We start from the raw sequence: 25122 nt of genomic DNA, 5'->3' as shown, positions 1-25122 counted from the left end.
CAGACTCAACACAGGCCAAATCAAGCCCAAACTATGAAAAGCCTACAATGTCTGGCCTAACAATTAGCCGTGGGTCATATTACAAATTATTTAATACTAATTACCTGGAAATCATAACTTCCTTTTTCTCAGAAACAATACAGTTAATAAATGAATCCATTCGGTCAGTGCATAAATATTTACGCAGTGCCAGCCCTGTGCCAGGCAGTGCCTACTGTAAGCTTGGATGCGATGGTGCTCAAGGCAGACAAACTCCTTGCTCTTTTGCAGTATACATTTCAAGAGAGGAATCAGTGACAGGCAAAACGGACATCTCAGACTGTGGTACTTGTTTTTAAGAAAATAAATAGGGCAATATGAGAGAAAGTAATACAGAGACTCTACTTTAGATTGAAGGGAACAGGATGGGGCTACCCCAGGGCAAAAGACGTAGTCAAGGCACCAACACAACAGCAAGAAAGCCCAAGGTACCTGGTACACTAGGGAAATAAGGGAAGTAAGGGAAGCCTGGCTCACAGCAACAGGAATGAGATCAAGGGGCTTCTCTGGTATAAGTTAAGAATTTGGATTTTATCTTAAATACAGTCGGCAGTCAGTGGAGGATTTGCAGCAGCATAGTGTCTGATGAGAACACATTTTCTAAGGACCACTTGCCTGTGTAAACAGACATAGAAAGATGGGTATGCAAACAGGAACACTGTTAAGACGACACTCTGAACTAAGGTGGTGGTGACTGAAGGAGAGAAAAGTGGAGCGTTTAGGGATTTATTCTGAATGCAGAGCTGGTAGACTCTGTCAATGGTCTGGATGCAAAAACTGATGGAGGAACAACTGAGCATGATTTCTAGTTTGATCAATGAGTGGATGGAGGTTTATTTAGAGAGAAGCAGCTGAGGGGCTGGGAGACAGTTTGGAGAGAATCAAGAAATTTGTTTTGAACATGTTGAGTTTGAAATGACTACTGAAAATCCAGCTGAAGACATCAAGTCAGCTGCTGGACAGCCCTTGAAGCCAAGGCAGAGGTCAGAGCCAGCAATATAAGTATCAGTAATAGACGGTATTTGAACTTCAAGGCCACAGGACTAGCAAAGAGCACCTGGAGGCAGCTTAGATGGATAAAGGGTTTCAGAACAATGCCAGCGCACGCCGCTATTTTAAGGCTGAGCAAAGGAAGCCAAGGAGCGTCAGCAAGGCAGCGGGAAAGGCCAGCAAGTGCGGGGTCTGGCAGCCTAGGGAAGAAAGAGCTTCAAGGAGGAGGAAGTGGACTTCCCTGGTGGCGCAGTGGTTAGGAATCTGCCTGCCAGTGCAGGGGACATGGGTTCAATCCCTGGTCCGGGAAGATCCCACATGCCGCAGAGAACTATGCCCGTGCACCACAACTACTGAGCCCGCGTGCCTAGAGCCCGTGCTCCGCAACAAGAGAAGCTGCCGCAATGAGAAGCCCGCGCACCGCAACAAAGACCCAACGCAACCAAAAATAAATTAATTAATTTTTTTTAAAAAAGGAGGAGGGAATGGTCAACTGTGCAGCTGAGAAAATGCGAAGGTAGGATGAGTAGTCAGGTTCCCAAATCAGCCTGTAGACACCTATTTAATACGTGATGTGCTCAGACAGAAGACTACAGCTATTTCATCCATGCTTCACCACTAACTACTTAGAAACGCTTGCAGAGAGGGGTCCAGCGATTGGGGCTCAGCACTTCCACTGTAGGCGGCACGGGTTCAATTCCTGGTCAGGGAACTAGATCCTGCAGGCCATGTGTTGCAGCCAAAGAAACCCCAAATAAACAAACAAAGAAACAAAAAACAACCCTTGAGGAGAATAATATACTCGGAATCCAACAGACTCAGCACTGCTTAAGGGGACAGAGGCTCCACTGGGAAAAGGCAAGCTAGATAATCCTGGATGACAGCAGCTCGTTACTTTCTGACACTCCTGCATCAGCTCAACGTACAGGCTCTCTGCTAGACCAATCCTTCCCTAGAAGTTCTGACTAGAACAAGGGCCAAAGTTCCATTCAAGAGGGGGGTTGGCCTGACTTAACAGCTAGTATTTTAAAGTCAGTGACTGCTGGTATTACCTCTAGAAGCAAACAAGTTAGATTCACTTTAAACATTAGGCAGTTTTGCTCATTTCTTTACCTTTCTGTCCTGTTCAGCCTGTATCTCACTTCTGTGATGTTCTAATGCTTTTGCCACTGCAGAGTCAAACGCCCGCTTTTCCTCCAGCTTCTGTTTCTCCAAGGCTAAGGCAATGTGCTGCTTCTCCGTGGCTTTCTGTTCGGCCAGCGCTCTGTTCAGCTGGTCGATGCGGCGATGCGCGTGAGCAATCAGGGAGTTTAGGTCGTCGGGGGAGAGCCTGTCAGCTAAACAAAACCACATGAAAATGTTAATGATTTCACCAAAATCATACATCTACGAGGTAACTTGCCTCAACTGATTGTAACTTAAACAGCTAGGAAGAAAAGCCAAGAGGAAGGAGCTGACTTTTCAAAAGAGATGTAGAGGCTGCCGTGTAATCAGAAATTCACAGCTCATGGCCAGCAACTAAGCATTTTCAATCCCAAGCAAAATAATTCAGGGAGGCCTCCAAGTATAGAATCAGTTTTTTTCCAGGAACCCAAATGAGCAGTACTTCCAGTGTGAACTGATTATACATTGGCTTTATAACTCACCATAATTCTGCCTCTAAGGACAAAGCTCACAATTAAATACAAAGCTTACAAACGTACTCACTTCTACGTTTTCTGCTAAAACGTGAATCAAATCCAAGTTCTCTCAGACTTTTCCCTTATAAGAGTTTTCTACTTTTTCTTACACAGATAATATGATCCAGGACAGGGATCTGCAGCCAGAGCTGTCCATCAGAATCACTGGTAGAGCTTTTAAAAATAATCATACCCAAGGATTCTGATTCTGATGTTTTTTTTTTTTTTCTTTCCCCAATCTCACACTCCAGAAGTGTTCTGATATATTACCACAGGTTAGGAATTATGGCTCTAACAGCAAAATAAAGAATATGGGAAATACTATGATAAACAACTCAACTCCACGATACGTAGATTGAAAAGCAAAAAACGAAGTGAGGATGAGAGATTTATTGCCCAAATTCACCATGTGTAGCTCCTCTGGATACTGATTTGAACAAAACAACTAAAAACACTCATTCTATAAAGTGATTAGGGATATTTGAACACTTAAGAGATATCTTTGATGACATTAAGGAATTATTGTTGACTGGGACAACGGTATGGTCATCACATTTTTCTAAAAAACATACTGAAAGTTTTTACAAGCTGAAGAATATAATGTTTGGGATCTGCTTCAACATAAGTTGGGGGAATAAATGAGACAAAACCAGCCATGTGTTGGTAACTGCTAAAGTTGGGTGATGGGTAAACAGGAGTTCATTATCGTTTTCTTACTTTTTAATGTTTCAAATTTTACAAAATAAAAACTTAAATATATATATATTTATATAGATATATATATATCTTTTATAAAAGATATATATCTTATATATCTTTTATAAAAGATATATATATATCTATCATATCTACAGGTTTCCAATCACATAGTGAAAACATTTTTGTTCCTGAGAGCACATGGATGACAAAAATATACAAATGAGATTTATCACATGCAACATAATTCTACTTTAGATTAATTCAGACGGTTTAGTATAAGAATCATAGGCAAAATGAAAAGACTTGAGTCCTTTAAGACTCAAAACAGAAGCCTTTAAACATAAAATACACATAATTACTCACCTAGGTCAGAAATACCTACAAAGAAAAAGAATAAGTTTGAAAAAAAGTAAGTACATGTTTCAGTTATTAATCATTAAATAGGAATATCCAAAAGAAAGCAAGAAGGAAGCAGAAGCTAGTAGGAGAAAAAGCATATTTTGGTACTGGAAAGTAAAATGATGAATTTATTTCCTAAAAATTTTTTAAAGGATCAGAAGACATTACATAAATCAAGGTAAATTCTAACATTTCAGAAAATAAGAGAGTCAATATTAAAGTAGTCTTGGTTTCTGGGGACTCATCTCTAACTACTTTTGTAAAGCAATCAACTTGGTTAGTTTTTACATGGAAACTACAATTCTTGTTTATCCCACTTGCATTAGTTCGTAGACTATTTCACGAAGGCACAGTCCTGACTGTGTTCTCAATACCACGCCTCTCCTAACATTGCAAATACTTATAAAATTAATTTTTCTTCTTTGGAAATTTGAAAACAGTGAACTCACATTAAATTTGTGCTTAATGGGTGCAAATTAAACTAAGAACTATGACTGCCTGACGTGGCGGAAAGGAAAACAAAATAACATTCTGAAGAGTTCGGATGATGCTCCCCGCCACGATCACAAGTGCCACTGCGTGAAGCCCTGACAGGAGAGGACCCGCAGCCAGTCTCCTGCCTCTCAGAATAAGCTTCTTAATATCCTGGGTATGACCCTTGGATTCAACAAGTTCAAAGACAAGTATTTTTCATCCAGAATGGCCCTAAAAGTTCAACTACTTAATCTGGTATTCAACCAGAGACACAGGGATCTGTCCCAATGCTGCAGGAAAAACCGGCAAAAGATGGACAAGGCTAAGAGATAATAGGTCAGTGTCAACGTGGCACGCAAGTATGGCTACATATACTAGTCTACTAGCAATAAAGGAAATGTCCCTCGGGAATACTGACAACCTACAAATTGCACCTCATTCTCTCATCCTGGCAACACCCATGCGCACACCTCCTAGTGGCTCCTCCTCCCTCCTCCCACAGTGGTATCCGCTATCTGAATATAGTGTTTCTCACTCATTTTGTTATACTTCACATACGCATGCAACCTTAAACAATATAGAGTTTCATTTTACATGTTCTTAAGCTTCATGTAAGCGGTATCCTATTTTACATATTCTTCTGCAACTTTTTGCTTTTCCTTAACATTTATGTTCAAGAGAAATGGTCTGGGTCATTCATCTGCACTGCCATATGTGTGGTATTTAACTGTCTTTGATTTTTCTGCTCTTACAAACAGTGCTGCTATAAACATTTTAATGAATCTTCCTGAGCACCTGTGTGAGTCTTCCTGAGCTCATACCTAGGAACTGAACTGTTGGATCGGGAGTATATACACTGTCAACTTCACTAGATACAAGTTATGGTTCAACAGACCAGTTGCTGGGAATTCCCTGGCAGTCCAGTGGTTAGGACTCAGCGCTTTCACTGACAGGGGCCTGGATTCGATCCCTGGTTGGGGAGCTAAGCTCCCACAAGACGCACCGGTGCAGCCAAAAACAAAACAAAACAATTGGTGAATGACCACTTCTAAGTCTCTTTCCTATTCCTCATTTTCAGTGCCCTTGGCATACACACTGGGTGACCCATATCACTTCGCCCTCAGATTACTCCAGCAGCTTTGAATAGCTTCCTTACCCTGAAGCATCCCTCCCTACGTCAAACTCACCCTCAAGCTCATAAAAATGAATCCTCCTACTTATGATAATCACATCATCCCTCTTCTCAAAAGCTCAAAAGGGGGTCCTGTGCTGCCAATACGAGTCAATCAGCCAGAGAACAGGGAGGCTAGTAGGTAAGAATGAGATCCTGGCACTAGCCCCAAACGTGGACAAACTACTTAAGCCCTCTGTGTCTCAGTTTTCTCATCTATAAAACGGGCATAATGATAAAACTCACCTCAAAGGATTGTTATGAACTTTAAAAAAGTTAACTACATGTGAAGCACTCAGAACACAGTGCTAGAAATAAAATAATGCTCAACAATGTTAGCTAAATACTGTTATGTTTGCCACTGTGCTCAGCTATGGAGAACACAGAAAAAGTACTAGACAGATAAGTATCATCAGGATACTCATAACTTAGGGAAGTAAGACTAATAAGAGAAAAATAACTGGTAACACAAATCAGTACTAATGAGCTTAGTATAGGTCTTAAAAGAGTTCAGATTTCAGAAGCGAGAACATATATTGAGGGCTGAGGGAATCATGGAATAAGTCACTATCCCCAGAGGGACACAAGCAATCAGCAGCACTGGCAGGAAAACTCTGCAGCTGTAGGCATGGCTGGAAGGGAAAAACTTCAGCAGGTGCCATTTGTACCTTTCAATCTATTTAAAAAATAAGAAATTAAATGGAGGTTGCCTTCCTCCCTCTAAAAAATAATCCAAAGATTACACTGCAGAAGATTTTCCCTTTCTATATGATACGTTTCTTTCATGCTGGGTCTTTCAACCTTGGTACTACTGACTTTCTGGGCCAGACAGTTAGTTGGAGGGGCTGTTCTGTGCACTGGAGGGTGCTGAGCAGCACCTCTGTCCTCTACCCTACATGACAGCAGAACCCCCCAATGTGACAAGTCTGTCTCCAGACATTGCCAAATATTCTCTGGGGGCAAAAATGCTGAGCTGAGAATGCCTGCTTTAATGTTTTCATGCTTTACAACGGGCAATTTTCTAATCAGCCAAAAAAAAAATGTTTATTTTATTTATTTTTATCTTGGCCGCACCACACAGCTTGCAGGATCTTAGTTCCCTGACTAGGGATGGAACCTGCACCCTCGGCAGTGAAAACACTGAGTCCTAACCACAGGACCACCAACGAATTCCCCCCGACCCAGGTCCCCAAATTTTTTAAGCTAAAAACTTCACAGGCTGGCATGGAAAAATTAGTAGGATTTAGCCTACTGGGAAGACCAAAGACAAGTATTTTAGATGAGAGAATGCAAATTTCTAGGGATGGCACTCATAACTAACTCTCTATAGGCAAAGCCTGACCTGCCCTTTCAACCTTATTTAATTTACTGCAGCCAACCTAGACTCCCTACTGTCTACCAACGTCAGGTTTAAGCCAAGGAGCTTACATCCAACGGACAGAGATACACACACAACAAACAAAAACCAGTGAGTAAGTATTTCAGAAGGATTAAAAAAAGGTAACGTGGTAGAGTGACTTGTGGAGGAGGATGTCTCTGGGATAATCACATCTGTCTCAGTTGTAACCTCAGTGAAGCCCAGCCCTTGAAAGAGTCTGGTGAGGGAAACAGTACAGATGTGGCTGAAGCAGGCCTGCTCAAGGACACACCGTCCACACTGTCCCCTCTGCTGCTAGTCAGTTCAAACAAGTTTAACCAACAATGTTCAAATAAGACTGACTCACTGTTCCCACACTAAACTTTGTGTGATTCTCCATTTAATCCTCTCTTACAAATCCTGCTTTTATTTTTTGCTTTGACAAGAATCTGGTATCTATCTCCCTCTTAAGTGAGTCAACTACATTAAAAAAAACTAACTACATATCTGAGTTAATAACAGCCTTGACTCCACTTCTTGCCATGACACCTCCTTGGTTGGCTATGATGCTGTGAAAATTCCTGCACTGTCTTTATTACCTGAGCTCCTTAGACCAGCCACGGTTCTGTGATGCAGCCTTGACATCTTCACCCCAGAGAGGTCTATAATGCCAGTTCTTCAGGTGCTACCTGATGTTCAGTTTCTAACAGACGCTGGCATTTAAGAAGTACTGTTTTGATTTTGTTGAGCCTGGTAATCTCCGTGATTCTTATTACTCTCACAGAGCTTCAAGGAAATGTGACTATTCCCTGCAGTTACAACGTGTAATTGTTGAGCCATCAAAGTTCCATGCAGTCTGAGCTATTTGCAAGTTGAAGGCCACACAGCAGATTTCCTTTCCACCCAGCACCCCTGGGTGAGTTCTCAACCACAGTGTTGTCACAAAGCAGTCATAAGGTGTGCCTTAAGTAATTCATTATGAATATTTTTAAAGTCACAAAGGTTTTGAATAATTTTACATATATATAATATGCTAACAGAGTCAAGGTTATGTCACTTCACTCACTTAGATTCCAGATTACACTGGCTGGAACTTGTGTCCACCACGGCTAAACCAGGTGTGTCACCTGTCACAGGTGTGACTGAAATAAAATGTGGAAAACACGATACTGCATATCAGATGAGATGTGCATGCCAGAGGGGTTTAGACTAGAGAATGGAGCTGAAGCAAGTTTAGATCAGTTGATCAGTTGTTAAAAAAAAAAAAAAAGGGAAGGTACCAACACTTCAGTTGTACTTACTCATCCCTTTCCACCCTGGCAAGACTTCCGGAGTAATACTGTCCAGTTCTCGTTTAAAGTCATCCCGGGCTTGGACTACCAGCTCATGATACTGAGACACAACCTTAGCCTCAGACTGAGCCGCCTTAACCTGAACAGATACAAGGGGTATGTGGTTAAAGTGAACAAAAAGTACCATGAACATTCCAAAATACTCTAAGTCACAGTCATTTATTTATTTACATTTGGTTGTGAATATATAAGCAATATACAGAAAGAAATCTCAAGCTCAGAAAAAGGAACGTAAGTCTTGTCTTTGTTTCCTTCTAATTCTATTCAAATGCCATGGACAGGCCCTGTCCCATCTCACTGTGCCCCTGTCCCTCTTTCTCTGGGTCACGGGAAATTACCCATACACATCACAAGTGCAGACTTGTGAAATTTCCATAAATGGTAATGACCACGAGCAAATGTCTACCTATTATAAAAAGTATCAACAATACTGAAGAATCCACTTTGTGTCCAAGGCAAGTTTTTAAAATTAGTTACAACTAATATTCTTTTCAAGGGAAAAGAGAGAAAGATGATAGGAATCTTACTACATTCCGGAATTCTTAAAAATCCTCTGACAAAACAATTACAATTAAAAATAAAAAATACTTGTACAAGATCTAAGAAACACACCTTTTGGACCACATTATCCAGATCAACTATCATGTTGTGAAGTTTCCCCTCTGCAGCAGTTATATAAGATTTGGCCCCAGCAACCTCTTCCTTCTTTGCATTTTCAATTACACTTTTCATCTTCTCTAACTCTTCTCTGGAAACCAATAAAACAAAACAAAGGTTTAGTATTAGTCCTTATCAACTTTATTAAAGAATATGACAAACAATTTGTTAAGTCTATGAAAAATTTAATTTGGAAAAAACTACTCAATGCTTTTTCAGTCAACAGGCAGAGAACCCTTCCTCACCAACAACTGAAAACACCTTGGTGAGAAGCTAGATTTATAGAGTGAACCGGACGAGTAGCATGGTGTACAGGAGAACACACAGGCTTCAGACCAGAGAGACTTGGATTCAGCTCCCAGACCGGCCTCTCCTTTGCTGCTCACCCTTATACAGGGAGTAGAGGTAATTCATGCTAAGTAACTTGCACAGTGCCTGCTACATCAGGAGCACTCAATAAATGGCAGCTTTTGCAAGGATTAGGTTGACTCCCCTGCCAATGAGAGCTTGAGGAAAGCAAAGGCAAGGGAGGAGGCCTAAGAGCTCACTAAGCAAATAGCTGGGTCTTCAGGAGCCCTCACGATTCAGGCTGGATGGACTATGGTCTACCCAACCACAAAACACAGAACTCAGAGCCCTGACTCATGGTCTACTGATGTGAGCATAATGCCTTCAATCTCCTAAAAGATATGCTGGCTTTATTAGAAGGCTTCTCTTTCTCTAAACATTTTGTTAAGACAGCAAAATTTTGAATGACAAATATTGATTAGGTGGGCCAAAAGGTTTGTTCAGTTTTTTCCATAAGATGGCTTTAGTAGCACTTAAACAAGTTTGTTAGATTGTATGTGACAGCTGTCATATCAGCACGCATTTAAAAAAAGAATTATCAGGGCTTCCCTGGTGGCGCAGTGGTTGGGAGTCCGCCTGCCGATGCAGGGGACACGGGTTCATGCCCCGGTCCGGGAGGATCCCACATGCCACAGAGCGGCTGGGCCCGTGAGCCATGGCTGCTGGGCCTGCGCGTCCGGAGCCTGTGCTCCGCAACGGGAGAGGCCACAACAGTGAGAGGCCCGCGCAAAAAAAAAGAATTATCAAAATTGGTGAATTTTTTGTGTGGCCATTTTAATATTGAAGGTGGAAGAAAAAAAGCAACATTTTCGGCATATTACACTTTATTTCAAGAAAGGTAAAAAAGCAACTGAAACGCACAAAGAGATTTGTGCAGTGTATGGAGAAGGCGCTGTGACTGATCGTACGTGTCAAAAGTGGTCTGCAAAGTTTCGTGCTGGAGATTTCTTGCTGGACGACGCTCCATGGTCAGGTAGACCAGCTGAAGTCGACAGCAATCAAATCGAAACGATAACTGAGAACAATCTATGTTACACCACATGGGAGATAGCCAACATACTCAAAATATCCAAATCAAGCACTGAAAATCATTTGCCCCAGCCTGGTCATGTGAATCGCTTTGACGTTTGTGTTCCACGTAAGTTAAGCGGAAAAAAACCTTCTTGACCATATTTCCGCCTGTGATTCTCTACTTAAATGTAATGAAAACGTTCCATTTTTAAGACAAATTTGTAATGGGCAATGAGAAGTGGATACTGTACAATAATGTGGAACAGAAGAGATCATGGGGCAAGAGAAATACACCACCACCAACCACACCAAAGGCTGGTCTTCATCCAAAGAAGGTGATGTGTTTATGGTGGGACTGGAAGGGACTCCTCTATTATGAGCTCCTTCCAGAAAACCAAACGATTAATTCCAACAAGTACTGCTGCAAATCAGACCAACTGAAAGCGGCACTCGACGAAAAGCATCCAGAATTAGTCAAAAGAAAACGCGTAATCTTCCATCAGGATAACCCAAGACTGCATGTTTGATGCCCAGGCAAAAACTGTTACAGCTTGGCTGGGTCGTTCTGATTCATCCACTGTATACACCACACATTGACTGCACCTTCGGATTTTCATTTATTTTGGTCTTTACATAATTCTTTTTTTTTTTTTTTTTGCGGTATGCGGGCTTCTCACTGTTGTGGCCTCTCCCGTTGCGGAGCACAGGCTCCGGACGCACAGGCTCAGCGGCCATGGCTCACGGGCCCAGCCGCTCCGCGGCATGCGGGATCTTCCCGGACCGGGGCACGAACCCGCGTCCCCTGCATCGGCAGGTGGACTCTCAACCACTGCGTCACCAGGGAAGCCCGACATAATTCTTTTAATGGAAAAAATTTCAATTCCCGGGAAGACTGTAAAAGGCACCTGGAACAGCTCTTTGCTCAAGAAGATTAAAAGTTTTGGGAAGATGGAATTATGAAGTTGCCTGAAAAATGGCAGGAAGGCAGTGGAACAAAAGGGTGAAAACACTGTTCAATAAAGTTCTTGGAGAAAATGAAAAATATGTTTTTCATTTTTACTTAAAAAACTGAAGGCACTTTTTGGCCCACCCAATAATAATTCCATCATGTTGATGAGAGCCCTTTATTCAAATGAAGGTTCCCATTGTCAGAGGTTGATCTTGTACCTGGTTTGCTTGGTTGATCCTAGTTTTAGCCAACTTCCAGGAAAGGTCAAGGTGGCATAAAACTAGACTCATTATACGCTAACTACTTTGGTAGTTAAGGCAAAGAGACTGTGACATACTCTTTAATTTCTGATAAAACTGCTCAAGACATCCCAGAAACATCTTGAAATGATGGCAGAGCCTCAGTAAGTCTGTAGAACACATATCACCTAAATAATAACCCAAAGAAAAACTTGATTTTTATACAAGATCTTTTATATAGGCTTCTGCCAAGTTTATTTTGGCTGGGTTATATATCAATATTTTATTCCCTCTCTCCCTTTTAAGCTTCCGTGCTCCTATCACCAATACAGTACAGGTGGAGAGGGGAGGGAAGGGTTTCTCTGCCTCCTCTTTCTATGCAGACAGTACAAAGAAAGCCACCAGGAGGCCCTAATTACTTGTTAAAGTCCATGAGTAATTACTTGGCTTTGAGAAGGGCATCGGCAGCCTCATCTACTGCCTTTCTGCGTTCCTTCAATGCACCCTCCACTGTGCGCCACTGAGCTGACTTCTTGTCACCTGCAATCTAAACAAAAAGTTTTAATTATGTAAACAAGAATAACTGCTATTACTGTCACAATAACATGACTAAATGCAGAAAGTAGTGACATAAAAGTCAAAGGTAAAAAGTTATATACACTATTTCTCCGGAAGAGGAACTCTTAATCTAATGTTCACGGACAGGCTCAAAGAAATCCATGAACCGTCTCCCGTCAACCACCCGCACCAAAACTGTAAAAGACTCTGCTCCAGCGCACATGATATTTTTTATCAGAGTCTCAAAAGGAGACACGAAGCAGAAAAGATTAGTAAGATCAATAACTTGTCATGAATTGTTTGTTGATTAAATCATTCCTCAATGAAGCATCGGTGCTTAAAATTTTCTTATTTGCAGGTCTACTGAAATCACAGTAAGAATAAGTAGAAAGTTTACCCATTTGTAGGATCCTTACTCCTCCGAAAACATTAATTACCCTAAAGAATGACCCTCCATAATTTTTAAGGAGAAAATCAACTACTGTCAAGAACCCCACTCCACCCTGACCTGACTTCTACAGAATGTGTATTTTATATATATATATATATATATATATATATATATCTCCCGTGCAAATTCCTTAGGCAGGTCTAACATGTTTTGCTCCAGCACTGGAACTGACTGCCACTTCTTCAACTGAGCAGAGTTGGCTAATACTTAGGCGATCCATCATACCAAAACCAAAAACCACCTCTAACACTATAATCACACTCAGTGCAGCAAGATGCTCACACAAGAGAGGTGTAAGAAAGCCAATCACTGAAGGCGTGGCATAGGCAAGTCCAGCTTGCATCCCCCTCTCACTTTGCATCATATAAACAATGAGCAGAATGTTATTTGGAACTGTTTCAACTCTTTAAAACTATTTTTAAAATTAGTTATTAACTATTTTAAATGACATTTTTCCCTCCCTTTTCTTTTGCCAAGTACATACAGTTTAAAGTAGTATATTATGTGTAGATACGAAGCAAAAACCACCTTATGGCTTCTCTTCAAAGTACAGTTGACCTTTTAACAAAACAGGTTTAAACTGCATGGGTCCGCTTATACAAAGATTTCTTTCAACACAGTACTACACAATCTGCAGTTGGCTGAATCCACAGATGCAGGAGGGCCAACTACGGGACTTGAGCATCCGTGAATTTTGGTATCCGTGGCGGGTCCTGAAACCAATCCCCTGCAGATACTGAGGGGTAACTATATACTATGCTAGGACCTTAGAGAGGAATAGGAACATACTAAATTACCAAAGAATGAAATATTTTTTATCAAAGAAAAAAACGACTGAATTGGTTCAATAATTCTATTTCAAGTCGCCCAAAGAGGGCCACTACAGGGGCTGCTGCACACTTAAAACATGAGTGCAATCTCAGTGCAGTGTCCTGGGCCTTGGATGCCCAACCCGTATCTTCCCTTGTTAGAAACAGAAGTGGTTTTGCCTCTGCAGCCCTAAGCCTGCTACTTTAAGGGGAATAGGGCTCAGCAAAAGTAATGCCTCTGGTTTGGGTCATTCACAAGCAATTCTCCACATTATGTTCCTACTGACATCTAGTGTGATCTCAATTTTAAAGGTACATCCATCATCAATGGAAAGTTTAAACAACCAAGTTCCTTAAGGCAGGATTAACCCTGCCACCGGACCACTGTGGCAGTCTGAGGAAGCCTCTCGGGGTAACATTTTTAAATGCTTACAATGAAACTATTAGATTGCAGAGAAGCCCAATTACATTGAAATATGGTCATAAAATATACATTTTTTTAATTTTATGAAATAGAAACCAAGATCTAGTAGTAGAACTAATAAACACCCTAATCCAGAAGTAGTGATGGGCATAAATGATATTTCAAGAGATCTGCAAGTACCATAACGTAATATGAAAATACCTATGCTTTCTCTTGGTAATAAAGTTATGGATACTACTATACTAACACTACTGCTTTTGTTGTCACTATTCGTAATTGAAGAAAAGCTTTTGAGGCCAGGGAAAATAAAGATGTTTTCCATCCAAGTTCAGCGAGCCCCTGAATTCTATCCACAGACCCAACTCTAGATGAAGAACCCCTGCTTTTAGAAGAAATACTTGGTACTTCTTTTCTATCTTTGTATCTCACTTTTCTAATTTTTATGTTCTACATAGATTGTTGCAAAGTGACAAAACCAATTAATTTCATGGTGTGGATAATCAAGTTGAAGATTCAGTGAACTGCCACTTTAGCCATCTTGCAAAATAAAATACATCAAAAAAGTTGCTGGTTTGGGCCATATCAGTATCCTGTATAAAAAATTTTCCAAGACTTTATTGTATGCTGTTACAAGACCCTGGTATTGTATTAAGATAACTCTTCATAACTAACCCAAACAGACTCATGAATCAGGTAAATGTCAATGACATATCTGGGGGCCAGAATGTGTCTCCCTCTGTTAAAGGTATTCCTGTTTACAGAGGTCCAAGGATAAGCTGTCCTGTGAAACAGACAGCGGATTCCCCCACGATCAAGCCTGGGCCAACTGTTTACAAACAATGCTTTGAGAAATTAACTCAGTATATATTATAGGACAGCCCATGTGCACCTACAGCTTCTTTTACTACAAGAAACAGGGTTGGGATCAATTTTTAACACTTCAAAACTTGTGTTCAATACGCTTTTCTGATTATTTTGTTAACACCAGCTAGTATTCCCTAATCTGGTTAACTGTGCTGCTATAAAGTATCCTTTAGTTGTAACATCTTTATTGTAAACGATCTCACACTGTCTAATCCACATGCACTACGTTATGTGTTCAGTGGGAAGAGGAAATACCCTCTTATGCAGCCTTCCACCAAAGCAGTACCATGGACATCTAAAGCTTCTAATCACTGTCCTTCTGAAAGAACCTACTTGGGTTTGAACTCAACTTCCTGATATCATGCAACTTCCAGCCTTCTCTATACATGTGTCTAACCAGCATAGTAAATATTTCCTGTGTGGTTTCTACTTTCCTGACTGAACTCTGACTAAGATTTAAATTTTTCTCGTGGATTTTGAACAAAACAGAATTTTCTTTTAATTTTTCAAAGGTTGTAGCTTCTTGACTGTTTGCATCAGAGGTCTAATTTAACTCCTTTGTGATGCACGTACATACAACTAGAGCAATCTGAAGTGTATTTAAATTTTTTAAAAACCACAGTCATGGTGGCAAAGTAACTTTACGGATCATGCATGATCCTGATTCCTGAGATCTATAGGTTCTCTATTTCATTTTATTCTTTAAATGACTTGGTGTCAAGATACATTTTTATATACTGAATAACTGAATGTAATTATAAAGGAAATTTATTGAGTCCCAGTATTACATTTTTTAAAATATATTTATCTACTTATTTTTGGCTGTACTGGGCCCTCGCTGCTGTGCACAGTCTTTCTCTAGTTGCGGCGAGTGGGGGCTACTCTTTGTTGTGGTGTGCAGGCTTCTCGCTGTGGTGGATTCTTTCGTTGGGAGCACGGGCTCTAGGCGGACGGGTTTCAGTAGTTGTGGCACACGGGCTCAGTAGTTGTGGCTCACGGGCTCTAGAATGCAGGCTCAGTAGTTGTTGCGCATGGGCTTAGTTGCTCCACGGCATGTGGGATCTTCCCGGACCAGGGCTCGAACCCGGGTCTCCTGAACTAGCAGGCAGGTTCTTAACCACTGCGCCACCAGGGAAGCCCTAAGTCCCAGTATTAGATTTTAATTAGTGTAATTACTTTATTCTGTGAAGTGTCCAATGTAAGTTAAATAATCAACATATAAGCATTTAAAGTAGCTGGTGTTTTGGGGTACCTGGGATCTCTGTATTATTCTTTTAACTGTGTGTCAATCTAAAAGTATCTCACACAAAAAAGTTTATTTTAAAAAATGGCTGGCGATTTTAAAGCAAAAGAAAACAGGCAAACAACAAATACATTCAAGCACTATTAAGATATGAAAGCAAATCTGAACTAATTCTTATATCATATCACCGTTGTGAGATAAAGCACCATTTATAAAATTCATTAAAAAGAACACATGAAATTTTTTTTTTCATTTTTGTTTGTTTTTCTAAAAAGACAATCATTCTAGTTCGTTTTCGCTTAGTGAGAGAAAGCCCAACTTAGAAGGAAGAAATCGTGTCTAACGTTCTTTGGCCCACCTCAGAATCGTCCATGGCTGTTTTCAGTATGTTGGCGTGGGCAGTGACAGCCTGGACCGCAGCATTCTGAGCCACAATAGCCTGCTGAGTAATGTAAGCAGTCTGGCTCAGAGCATCTTCTAAGCTCTTGGCTAGTGCTGAAGTTAAAAAAAAAAAAAAAAAAGTTAAAAACTAGATCCCTCCTGCCAAATGACTTTAATCTTTCCCTCTTCACCTGTTGAGTCTTACACTGCATTTCCCCCTCAAAACAAACAAAATACAGATTCAGCGAATCAAAATTTCACTTAAAAGTATGATAAAATATTAATAATTACTGAATCCAGATGGTGAATCTATGTGGGTTCATTACACTATTTTTACTTTTATGTATATCTGAATTTTTTCAAAATAAGACATGTTTTGGGTTTTCTATATGAAAGGGAAAATCGCAATAGGAAAGGCAAATATATAAAAAGATTGAAGATCACTTAAATAAGCCAGCATATAGTTTAAGAAACAATCAGAAAAATTTTGTGAAAGCGATTATAACTACAGTGAACAGCAAAAGGATAAACATGAAGATATAAAATAGGACATCAAAATCACAAAATGTGGAGGAGGGGAATAAGAAAATGTAGATCTTTTACAATGTGTCTGAGCTTATATGACTACCAGTCTAAAGCAAGCAGATATAGCAACGGGTTAACACACTTGAAAACAAGGGTAACCACAAATCAAAACACGCTACAGATTCACAAAAACCGAAAAGAAAGGAATTCAAACATAATACAAATGAAAACCATCAAACCCCAAAAGGAAGAACAAAAAGAAGAAGAAAGGAACAAAGAAGACATTCACTGGATAACAAGACTTTAAATGGCAAAAAATACATACCTATCAATAATTACCTTAAATGTCAATAGACTAAATGCTCCAATCAAAAGACACAGAGTGGCAGATTAGATAATAAAACAAGAACCTACAATATGCTGCCTACAAAAGACCCACATTAGGGCGAAAGACACACACAGACTGAAAGTGAGGGGATGGAAAAAGATATTTCATGCAAATGGAAGCAATAAAAAAGCAGGGGCAGCAATACTCAGACCAGAAAAAATACATTTTAAAATAAAGGCCATGGAGAAAGACAAAGAAGAAAGACAAAGATGGACACTATATAATGATAAAAGGATCAATACAAGAAGAGGATATTATACTCATTAACTTATGTGCACTCAATATAGGAGCATCTAAACACATAAAACAAATACTAACAGACATAAAGGGAGAAACTGATAGGAATACATTAATAGTAGGAGACTAACATCCCACTGACATCAACAGACAGATCTTTCAGACAAAACATCAACAAGGCAAAAGAGATCCCAAATGGCACAATAAAACAGTTAGACTTAATTGCTATCTACAGCGACACTACATCCAAAAAACCAGAATACACATTCTTTTCAAGCGTGCATGGAACATTCTCTAGGACAGACCACATACTAGGACACAAAACAAGCCCGAGAAATTGAGGATAAGTAATTAAAGATAGTAATTATTTCAAGCATCTTTTCTGACCATAAAGGCATGAAACTAGAAATCAAACACAGAAAGAAAAATGAGGAAAAACCTATTACATAGGGACTAAACAACATGCTACTAAAAATCCAATAATAGGTCAACAAGGAAATCAAAGAGAAATCAAAAAATACCTCGAGACAAACAACAATGAAAACACAACCATACAAAAATCTATGGGAGGCAACAAAAGCAGTCCTAAGAGGGACATTCATAGCAATAAAGGCCTTCCTCAAAAACAAACAAATAAAACTCAAATAAATAACCTAACCTACCACCTAAAAGAATTAGAAAAAGAAGAACAAAACCTAAATTCAGCAGGAGGAAGGATATAATAAAGATTAGAGATGAAATAAATAACACAGAGATTAAAAAAATAGAAAAAAAAAACAAAGCAGGAGCTGGTTTTTTGAAAGGGTAAACAAAATCGACAAACCTCTATCCAGGCTCACCAAGAAGAAGAGAGGACCCAAATAAACAAAATAAGAAAGAGGAGAAATAACATCTAATACCACAGAAATACAAAAGAAATCATTAAGAAGAAAATACTCTGAACAGTTATATGCCAACAAAGTGGACAACCTTGAAGAAATGGACAACTTTCTAGAAACATACATCCTGCCAAAACTGAATCAACAAGAAACATAATTTGTACAGACTAATCACTAGAAATGAAATAGAATCTATAATTTTAAAAAATTCCCTGCAAACAAAAATCCAGGATCAGATGGCTTCAATGGGGAATTCTACAACAATATACAAAGAACTTATACCTATCCTTCTCAAATTCTTCCAAAAGACTGAAGAGGAGGGAACACTCCCAAGGTCAATCTATAAGCCAATATCACCCTGATACCAAAACCAGACAAATACACTACAAAAAAACCCCGAAAATTACAGGCCAATATCTTTGATGAATGGAGATGTCAAAATCATCAACAAAATATTAGCAAACTGAATACAACAACATATAAAAAGGATCATATACCATGATCAAGTTGGATTCATTCCAGGGTCACAAGGATGGTTCAACATATGCAAATCTATCCCTGTGATACACCACAGCGACAAAAACCACATGATCATCTCGATAGATGCAGAAAAAGCATTTGATAAAATTCGACACCGCTTCATGATAAAAACTCTTACCAATGTGGGAGAACATAATAAAAGCCATTTATGGCAAACCCACAGCCAATATAATACTCAACAGTGAAAAGCTGAAAGCCTTCCCACTAAATTGTGGAACAAGACAAGGATGCCCACTCTCACCACTTCTATTCAACATAGTACTGGATAGTCCTAGCCACAGGAATCAGACATGAAAAAGAAATAAAAAGGATCCAAATTGGAAGGGAAGAGGTAAAATTGTCATTATATGCAGATGACATGACATTCTATATAGAAAACCCTAAAGATTCCACACAAAAACTAGTAGAACTGATAAATGAATTCAACAAGGTGACAGGATACAAGATTAATATAAAGAAATTTGTTGCATTTCTTTACACTAACAATGAAACATCAGAGAGAAAGTAAAGAAACAATTCCCATTTAAAGTCACACTAAAAAATAAAATAAAATACCTACAAATAAACCTAACCAGGAGGTGAAAGACCGATACACTGATAAAGGAAACTGAAGATGATTCTAAGAAATAGAAAGATATCCCATGTTCTTAAACTGGAAGAATTAATATTGTTAAAATGTCCACAGTACTCAAAGCAATCTACAGATTTAATGCAATCCCTACCAAAATACCCATGACATTATACACAGAACTACAACAAATAATCCTAAAATTTATATGGAACCAGAAAAGACCCAGAATTGCCAAAACAATCCTGAGGAAAAAGAACAAAGTTGGAAAGATATCCCTCCCAGACTTCAGGCAACACTACAAAGCTCAGTAATCAAAACAGTGTGGTACTGAAAGAAAAAGAGACATATGGATCAATGGAACAGAATAAAGAGCCTCAAAATAAACCCACACAGCTAAGACCAAAAACCAAATGCAAGTAATCAAACGAATGCCCTACATCTGCGCTCATTCTGGCCCTTCTACTCTGCACACAATTCTAACAAACTTGCCTCCTAGGAGTAGGACAGAGCCAGCAAGTTGAAGGAAAACAAGAACCACTCAAGACAAAAAAAAAAAAAAAAAACCAGAAAAACGTGATGGAGACAAAAAACAAAAAAAACGAAAAACTATAAACAGCTGTCCTAAGAATTTAAAACTAACATCTCTTGGTCCAGCAAAAAGCTACATGCACACTACCTCCAGGGACATCAATATATTGTAGCACAGTACAATAAATTATGTTCCAGGTACCTCGTTTAAGACAGGAAAATACATTTTTAGGTAACTTATATCCGTGTTTTATTTGGCCCTGTGGCAGGCGGGCTCTTAGTTCCCCGACCAGGGATCACACCTGGGCCCTTGGCGCAGAGTCCTAACCACTGGACCGCCAGGAAGTCCCACTAACATCTTTCTTTAAGCCATCAAAAAACCTAATGTAAAACTGAAACTTAAAAAGGAATATGCTTCGGTTAGGTGGAAACTAGCAATGTGTGGAACATTCCATCCCCCAATGATGTCAGATAAGGGGGCGGCCAGACTGAGCCCAGAGGCCAGGTAATAAACCAGAGTAGGAGCCATTCCAACCTGCACAAATAAATGTATGAGTGTAACAGTTAGAAGACTCTTAAGCAAGTGGCCAAAACATAAGTAATTTGTGTTCCGCAGAGTATAAGGAATCTTCAGCACTAACCATGATAAAAACAAAAGGACAAAGTACGTGAATCACTTGAATTTATGCGTATTAGAATAGCCCTTGTCACCTGGGTAAAAGTTTAGATGGAAAGAACACAAATGATGAAATAAAGATGGTGAACAGAGCAACACCACTGAAGGAACCACAAAGAGCTGACGGATGAGAAACTTGTGTGACAGCTAAAGAAGAGAGCAACCGAGAGAGATGACCCAAGTACTTAAGAAGCGTCAGGTTTACATACACTCAATCTTAACTTGTTCTTGCTTCTCCTGTTGCGCAAGCCGAGCTGCAACTTCTTCAGGTGGCCGCTCCCTTACAGAAGTTGAGGATGCTTCCTCTTGCAGGAAAACTAAATGAAAGGCAATCAAATTTCAGCACAGAATTTCAACAGCTAATGGGGACATAAAAACACCATCATTTGTGCTTGCCAGATGTATCAACTTGAGGGCATTTTTGTGATAAAGATTCTAAAACCACATCATCACTCAACGATTCCAACATGAAGAAATAAAGGGTCAGCTCTCAGCAATCCCATTATTGGGCATATACCCTGAGAAAACCATAATTCAAAAAGCGTCATGTACCAAAATGTTCATTGCAGCTCTATTTACGATAGCCCAGAGATGGAGACGACATAAGTGCCCATCATCGGATGAATGGATAAAGAAGATGTGGCACATATATACAATGGAATATTACTCAGCCATAAAAAGAAACGAAATTGAGCTATTTGTAATGAGGTGGATAGACCCAGAGTCTGTCATACAGAGTGAAGTAAGTCAGAAAGAGAAAGACAAATACCGTATGCTAACACATATATATGGAATTTAAGAAAAAAAAATGTCATGAAGAACCTAGGGGTAAGACAGAAATAGAGACACAGACCTACTGGAGAACGGACTTGAGGATATGGGGAGGGGGAAGGGTGAGCTGTGACAAAGCGAGAGAGAGGCATGGACATATATACACTACCAAACGTAAGGTAGATAGCTAGTGGGAAGCAGCCGCCTAGCACAGGGAGATCAGCTTGGTGCTTTGTGACCGCCCGGAGGGGTGGGATAGAGAGGGTGGGAGGGAGGGAGACGCAAGAGGGAAGAGATATGGGAACATATGTATATGTATAACTGATTCACTTTGTTATAAAGCAGAAACTAACACACCATTGTAAAGCAATTATACCCCAATAAAGATATTTAAAAAAATAAATAAATAAAGGGTCAGCTCTTAAACCCCTTGTTTTTAAAGATTTATTCAGACTTTGAAATTTAGGGAATGCCTAGACATTGCATAGTTCTGATGAGCATATCATTTACATAACCACAAATACAGATAATTTAACTACCTGAAGTTGCAGGCTTGGGTTTTCCTTCACCAGTTTCAGGGTGATCAGTTTCTGTAGATTCCTCATGCTGAACCAAAGGCGCTGGGACGGACAGTGTGTCACCTGCCGCAGAAATAATTTGAGCTGCCTCTGTAGGTGCTATAAATATATGTTACACATGGTATTTACAGTTTCCTGGGTTAACAGAGAAACACACAGGAATCCACTGCTACAACCTCCCACTTCACATCTGACTCCTTAAAGACACAAACACATGTGCTGCCACTACTCAAACACACAGTCAGGGGCGCTGTCCACTGCACAAACCCACACACAATGAGCAATGGCTGGGAAAGCACAAGAGAAGAGTCTGGTCAGCATCCACCTGCATTTCAACCATTATTCTCAGGCAAGCCTTCTAATAACAGTACTAAATGGTACTAAATCTTGACATGAGAAGGGGACGTAAGATTTACATAACATAGAAAAATAATAACAAATGAGAAAAGAGCCTGTAATGAAGAAGGTAGATAAAAGAAAGTAACCAAAAACTATTTTTTAATTGCTCTGAAGAGTGGCAGAGGTGAAAGAGGTGTGGGCAAGAACAGCACGGCAATTTTAAACACAAAGAAGACAAGTTCACAGTTTAGATGGTGAGTGAGTAAAGGACAGGACTCGGTTAAAGAAATTACTTCACAGACATATTTTTAAAGAAAAGAAGGTTGAAAAATCAAGAGCTTATAAATTATAAATAAAAGTGTTGATGGAAGAGAAATGAGTAATTCTGAAGGTGGAATAGATGGTGGGGTGGGGAGCAACTAAATGGAGAAAAAAAAATTTAAATAAACTGAAGGTCCCATTTAAGAGTTAAAGTTGGATTATCACAAGGCCCATTAACTGGTCTCCTTGCTGCGTCCGTGGTTCCTTTATCTATTCTCCACAATAGCCAGTAATCTTATTAAAAGTCAGCTATCAAAAAAAAAAAAAAATGTCAGCTATCAACCCCGGCTCATAATCCTCCCAACAACTTCCCATCCTACTCAGACTAGAAAACAAAACTCTTACGATGGCCTCCAACGACTGCCACTATAGGCTTTCTGCTCCCTCTCTATTATTGCTATTATTCTCCTCTTACTCTACCCCGGTTTCATTTGCTCCTTGCTAGAATACGCCAAGCCTTTGCACTAGCTAATCCTGCCTGGATGCTCTTCCCCACCAGCCCTTTACATAACTGACTCCCTCATCTCTTTCTAGTCTCTGCCCAAATGACACCTTCCAGAGGAAACTTTTCTTACCCACTCCATTTAAAATTGCAATATTCCCTCCCACACTTATCACTGTATGACATCCTAGACATAATTTACTTGTATATTTATATGCGACTTCCCTCCCCTCATCCCACTAAGGAATCTTCACAGCATTTGTGTGTTTGTTTTTACTGTTTTGTTCACTGCTATAACCCCAGTGCCTAAAAGACACCCAGCACTTGGCACACAGTAGATACTCAGTATTTACTGAGTGAAAGTCAGGTGATTTAATCAAGGACAGAAGTGAAAGGAGAAACATAATAAATTCAAATGCATGCAGACCAGGTTAGGACTAGGCACTGCTATAAATTAGTGTGGGATTACAATCATCAAGGGGAACAAATCTGCAGATCAAAACTAGATGAAGACACTTCATCACTAAGAAAGAAGAGAGAAGAAAGAGCTGGTGAACAGGCAGAAAAAAGAGGTGTGGAAAGAGAACAAATCTTAAAATCTAAAGAGAGGGAAAGCTAGGAGTCAGAGAAAAGGAAAAAGAAACAGAAAAATAAGTGTTGCAGGCAAGACAATTCTTGTTACCATTACTTAGTAGCTGTTCCCAATAAAGCCCAATTTCATATCCCACTCAACCCTTAAAAGGAGAGCCAAGATGACAGGTGAGAATACTCCCTCCCCAAGGTGAGGGAAGAGTCCTTCATGGGGACGGGCCCCCCTCTTGACCATGGGTACAAATACATTAAAACAATTCATTTACCTATAATTTTAAAAGAATGATTCTAAATATAGGTACCTGTTGTTGAAGCTGAAGCGTCTCCCTTTTGTTTCTGGAGCTGTGAAGCAGGCTGTTTAGATTCTTTCATTGCCTCAGATACACTAGAGGTTTTTAGTGGACCAGACTGAATCTTGGAAATGAAAAACATTTAACATTTCAGATATGACAGTGTTCTTAAAAACAGGCAGCACAAAGTATCTTGTATTATTTTAAAAGTCAAGTTTTTCAGGCTTTTAACATAAAGGTATCAACAATTTACAACAATGTATTTTATTTTTTAATTTTTTTTAAGCTTCTTTATTGGAGTATAATTGCTTTGCAACGGTGTGTTAGTTTTCGCTGTATGACAAAGTGAATCAGCTACATATATACATATATCCCCATATCCCCTCCCTCTTGCGTCTCCCTCCCACCCTCCCTATCCCACCTCTCTAGATGGTCACAAAGCACCAAGCTGATCTCCCTGTGCTATGCGGCTGCTTCCCACTAGCTATCTATTTTACATTTGGTAGTGTATATATGTCCATGCCGCTCTCTCACTTCGTCCCAGCTTACCCTTCCCCCTCCCCGGGTTCTCAAGTCCATTCTCTACGTCTGCGTCTTTATTGCTGTCCTGCCCCTAGGTTGATCAGAACCATTTTTTTTTTTAAGATTCCATGTATATGTGTTAGCATACGGTATTTGTTTCTCTCTTTCTGACTTACTTCACCATGTATGACAGACTCTAGGTCCATCCACTTCACTACAAATAACTCAATTTCGTTTCTTTTTATGGCTGAGTAATATTCCATTGTATATATGTGCCAAAACAATGTATTTTATTAACCATAGTAAGAGAAGCCATCGTACTAGAAAAACGCAGTCCAAAAATGTCATTCCAAATGACTAGTCTATATTTTAATAGTAACAAAGACTTCTCTTAGGGCAACTAATAAAGTACATGATATATGACCTTCCCTTTAAACACCATTCCTTTTATATATACAACACTGAGAAGGCTATTTCCATTCGCATTCTAAATCCAGTTATGGTGTCTTCTAAATAAATTCAGTTAAAAACAAATGTTTTTTTAGAAGGCTCTGAGTAAAAATGAAAATTCATCTTTTTTCTCTCTAATCTCCAAGATTCCCATACCTGCACACTAAGATATATGATCTAATTGTGAGTAATGCCTGTTTTTCTCTTTCTCAATAACCACCTGCCTTAAGTTTAAGGTACCACTCATTAACAGGACTGCCAGGTGATGTGCCACAGAAAATTACTGAGTAACAGAAATATTTTCATTCACCACCTATGCTGTCCCCTTTTTTGCCAGAACTTGGCAGTGGGACTCAGATATCCCTAAGATGTCTACTCAAA

At 39.6% G+C, this 25122-nt stretch overlaps 1 protein-coding gene across 5 annotated transcripts in view; it reads right to left on the bottom strand.

The window, feature by feature from the left end:
* The window catches only part of IMMT (inner membrane mitochondrial protein), a 48554-nt gene that overhangs the window by 3787 nt on the left and 19645 nt on the right, over window positions 1–25122 (bottom strand). For 2 of the 5 annotated variants that reach the window (XM_027129124.1, XM_027129127.1), the window contains exons 4-12: window positions 23782–23893; window positions 21748–21885; window positions 20647–20754; window positions 16072–16208; window positions 11808–11911; window positions 8773–8908; window positions 8110–8239; window positions 3771–3785; window positions 2143–2366 (exon numbers count right to left, since the gene is read on the bottom strand). In XM_027129124.1, coding sequence (XP_026984925.1) covers window positions 2143–2366; window positions 3771–3785; window positions 8110–8239; window positions 8773–8908; window positions 11808–11911; window positions 16072–16208; window positions 20647–20754; window positions 21748–21885; window positions 23782–23893 — 1104 coding nt within the window. The remainder of the gene's footprint in view (window positions 1–2142; window positions 2367–3770; window positions 3786–8109; window positions 8240–8772; window positions 8909–11807; window positions 11912–16071; window positions 16209–20646; window positions 20755–21747; window positions 21886–23781; window positions 23894–25122) is intronic. The other 3 variants (XM_027129128.1, XM_027129125.1, XM_027129126.1) reach the window with 3 other exon arrangements.

Source organism: Aethalodelphis obliquidens, unplaced genomic scaffold (genome assembly GCF_003676395.1).
Source record: "Aethalodelphis obliquidens isolate GAN/ISIS:26980383/991018 unplaced genomic scaffold, ASM367639v1 scaffold35, whole genome shotgun sequence".
Taxonomy (NCBI): domain Eukaryota; kingdom Metazoa; phylum Chordata; class Mammalia; order Artiodactyla; family Delphinidae; genus Aethalodelphis; species Aethalodelphis obliquidens.
The sequence above is the reverse complement of the archived record's forward strand: the minus strand, read 5'-3'. Positions and strand labels throughout refer to the sequence as shown.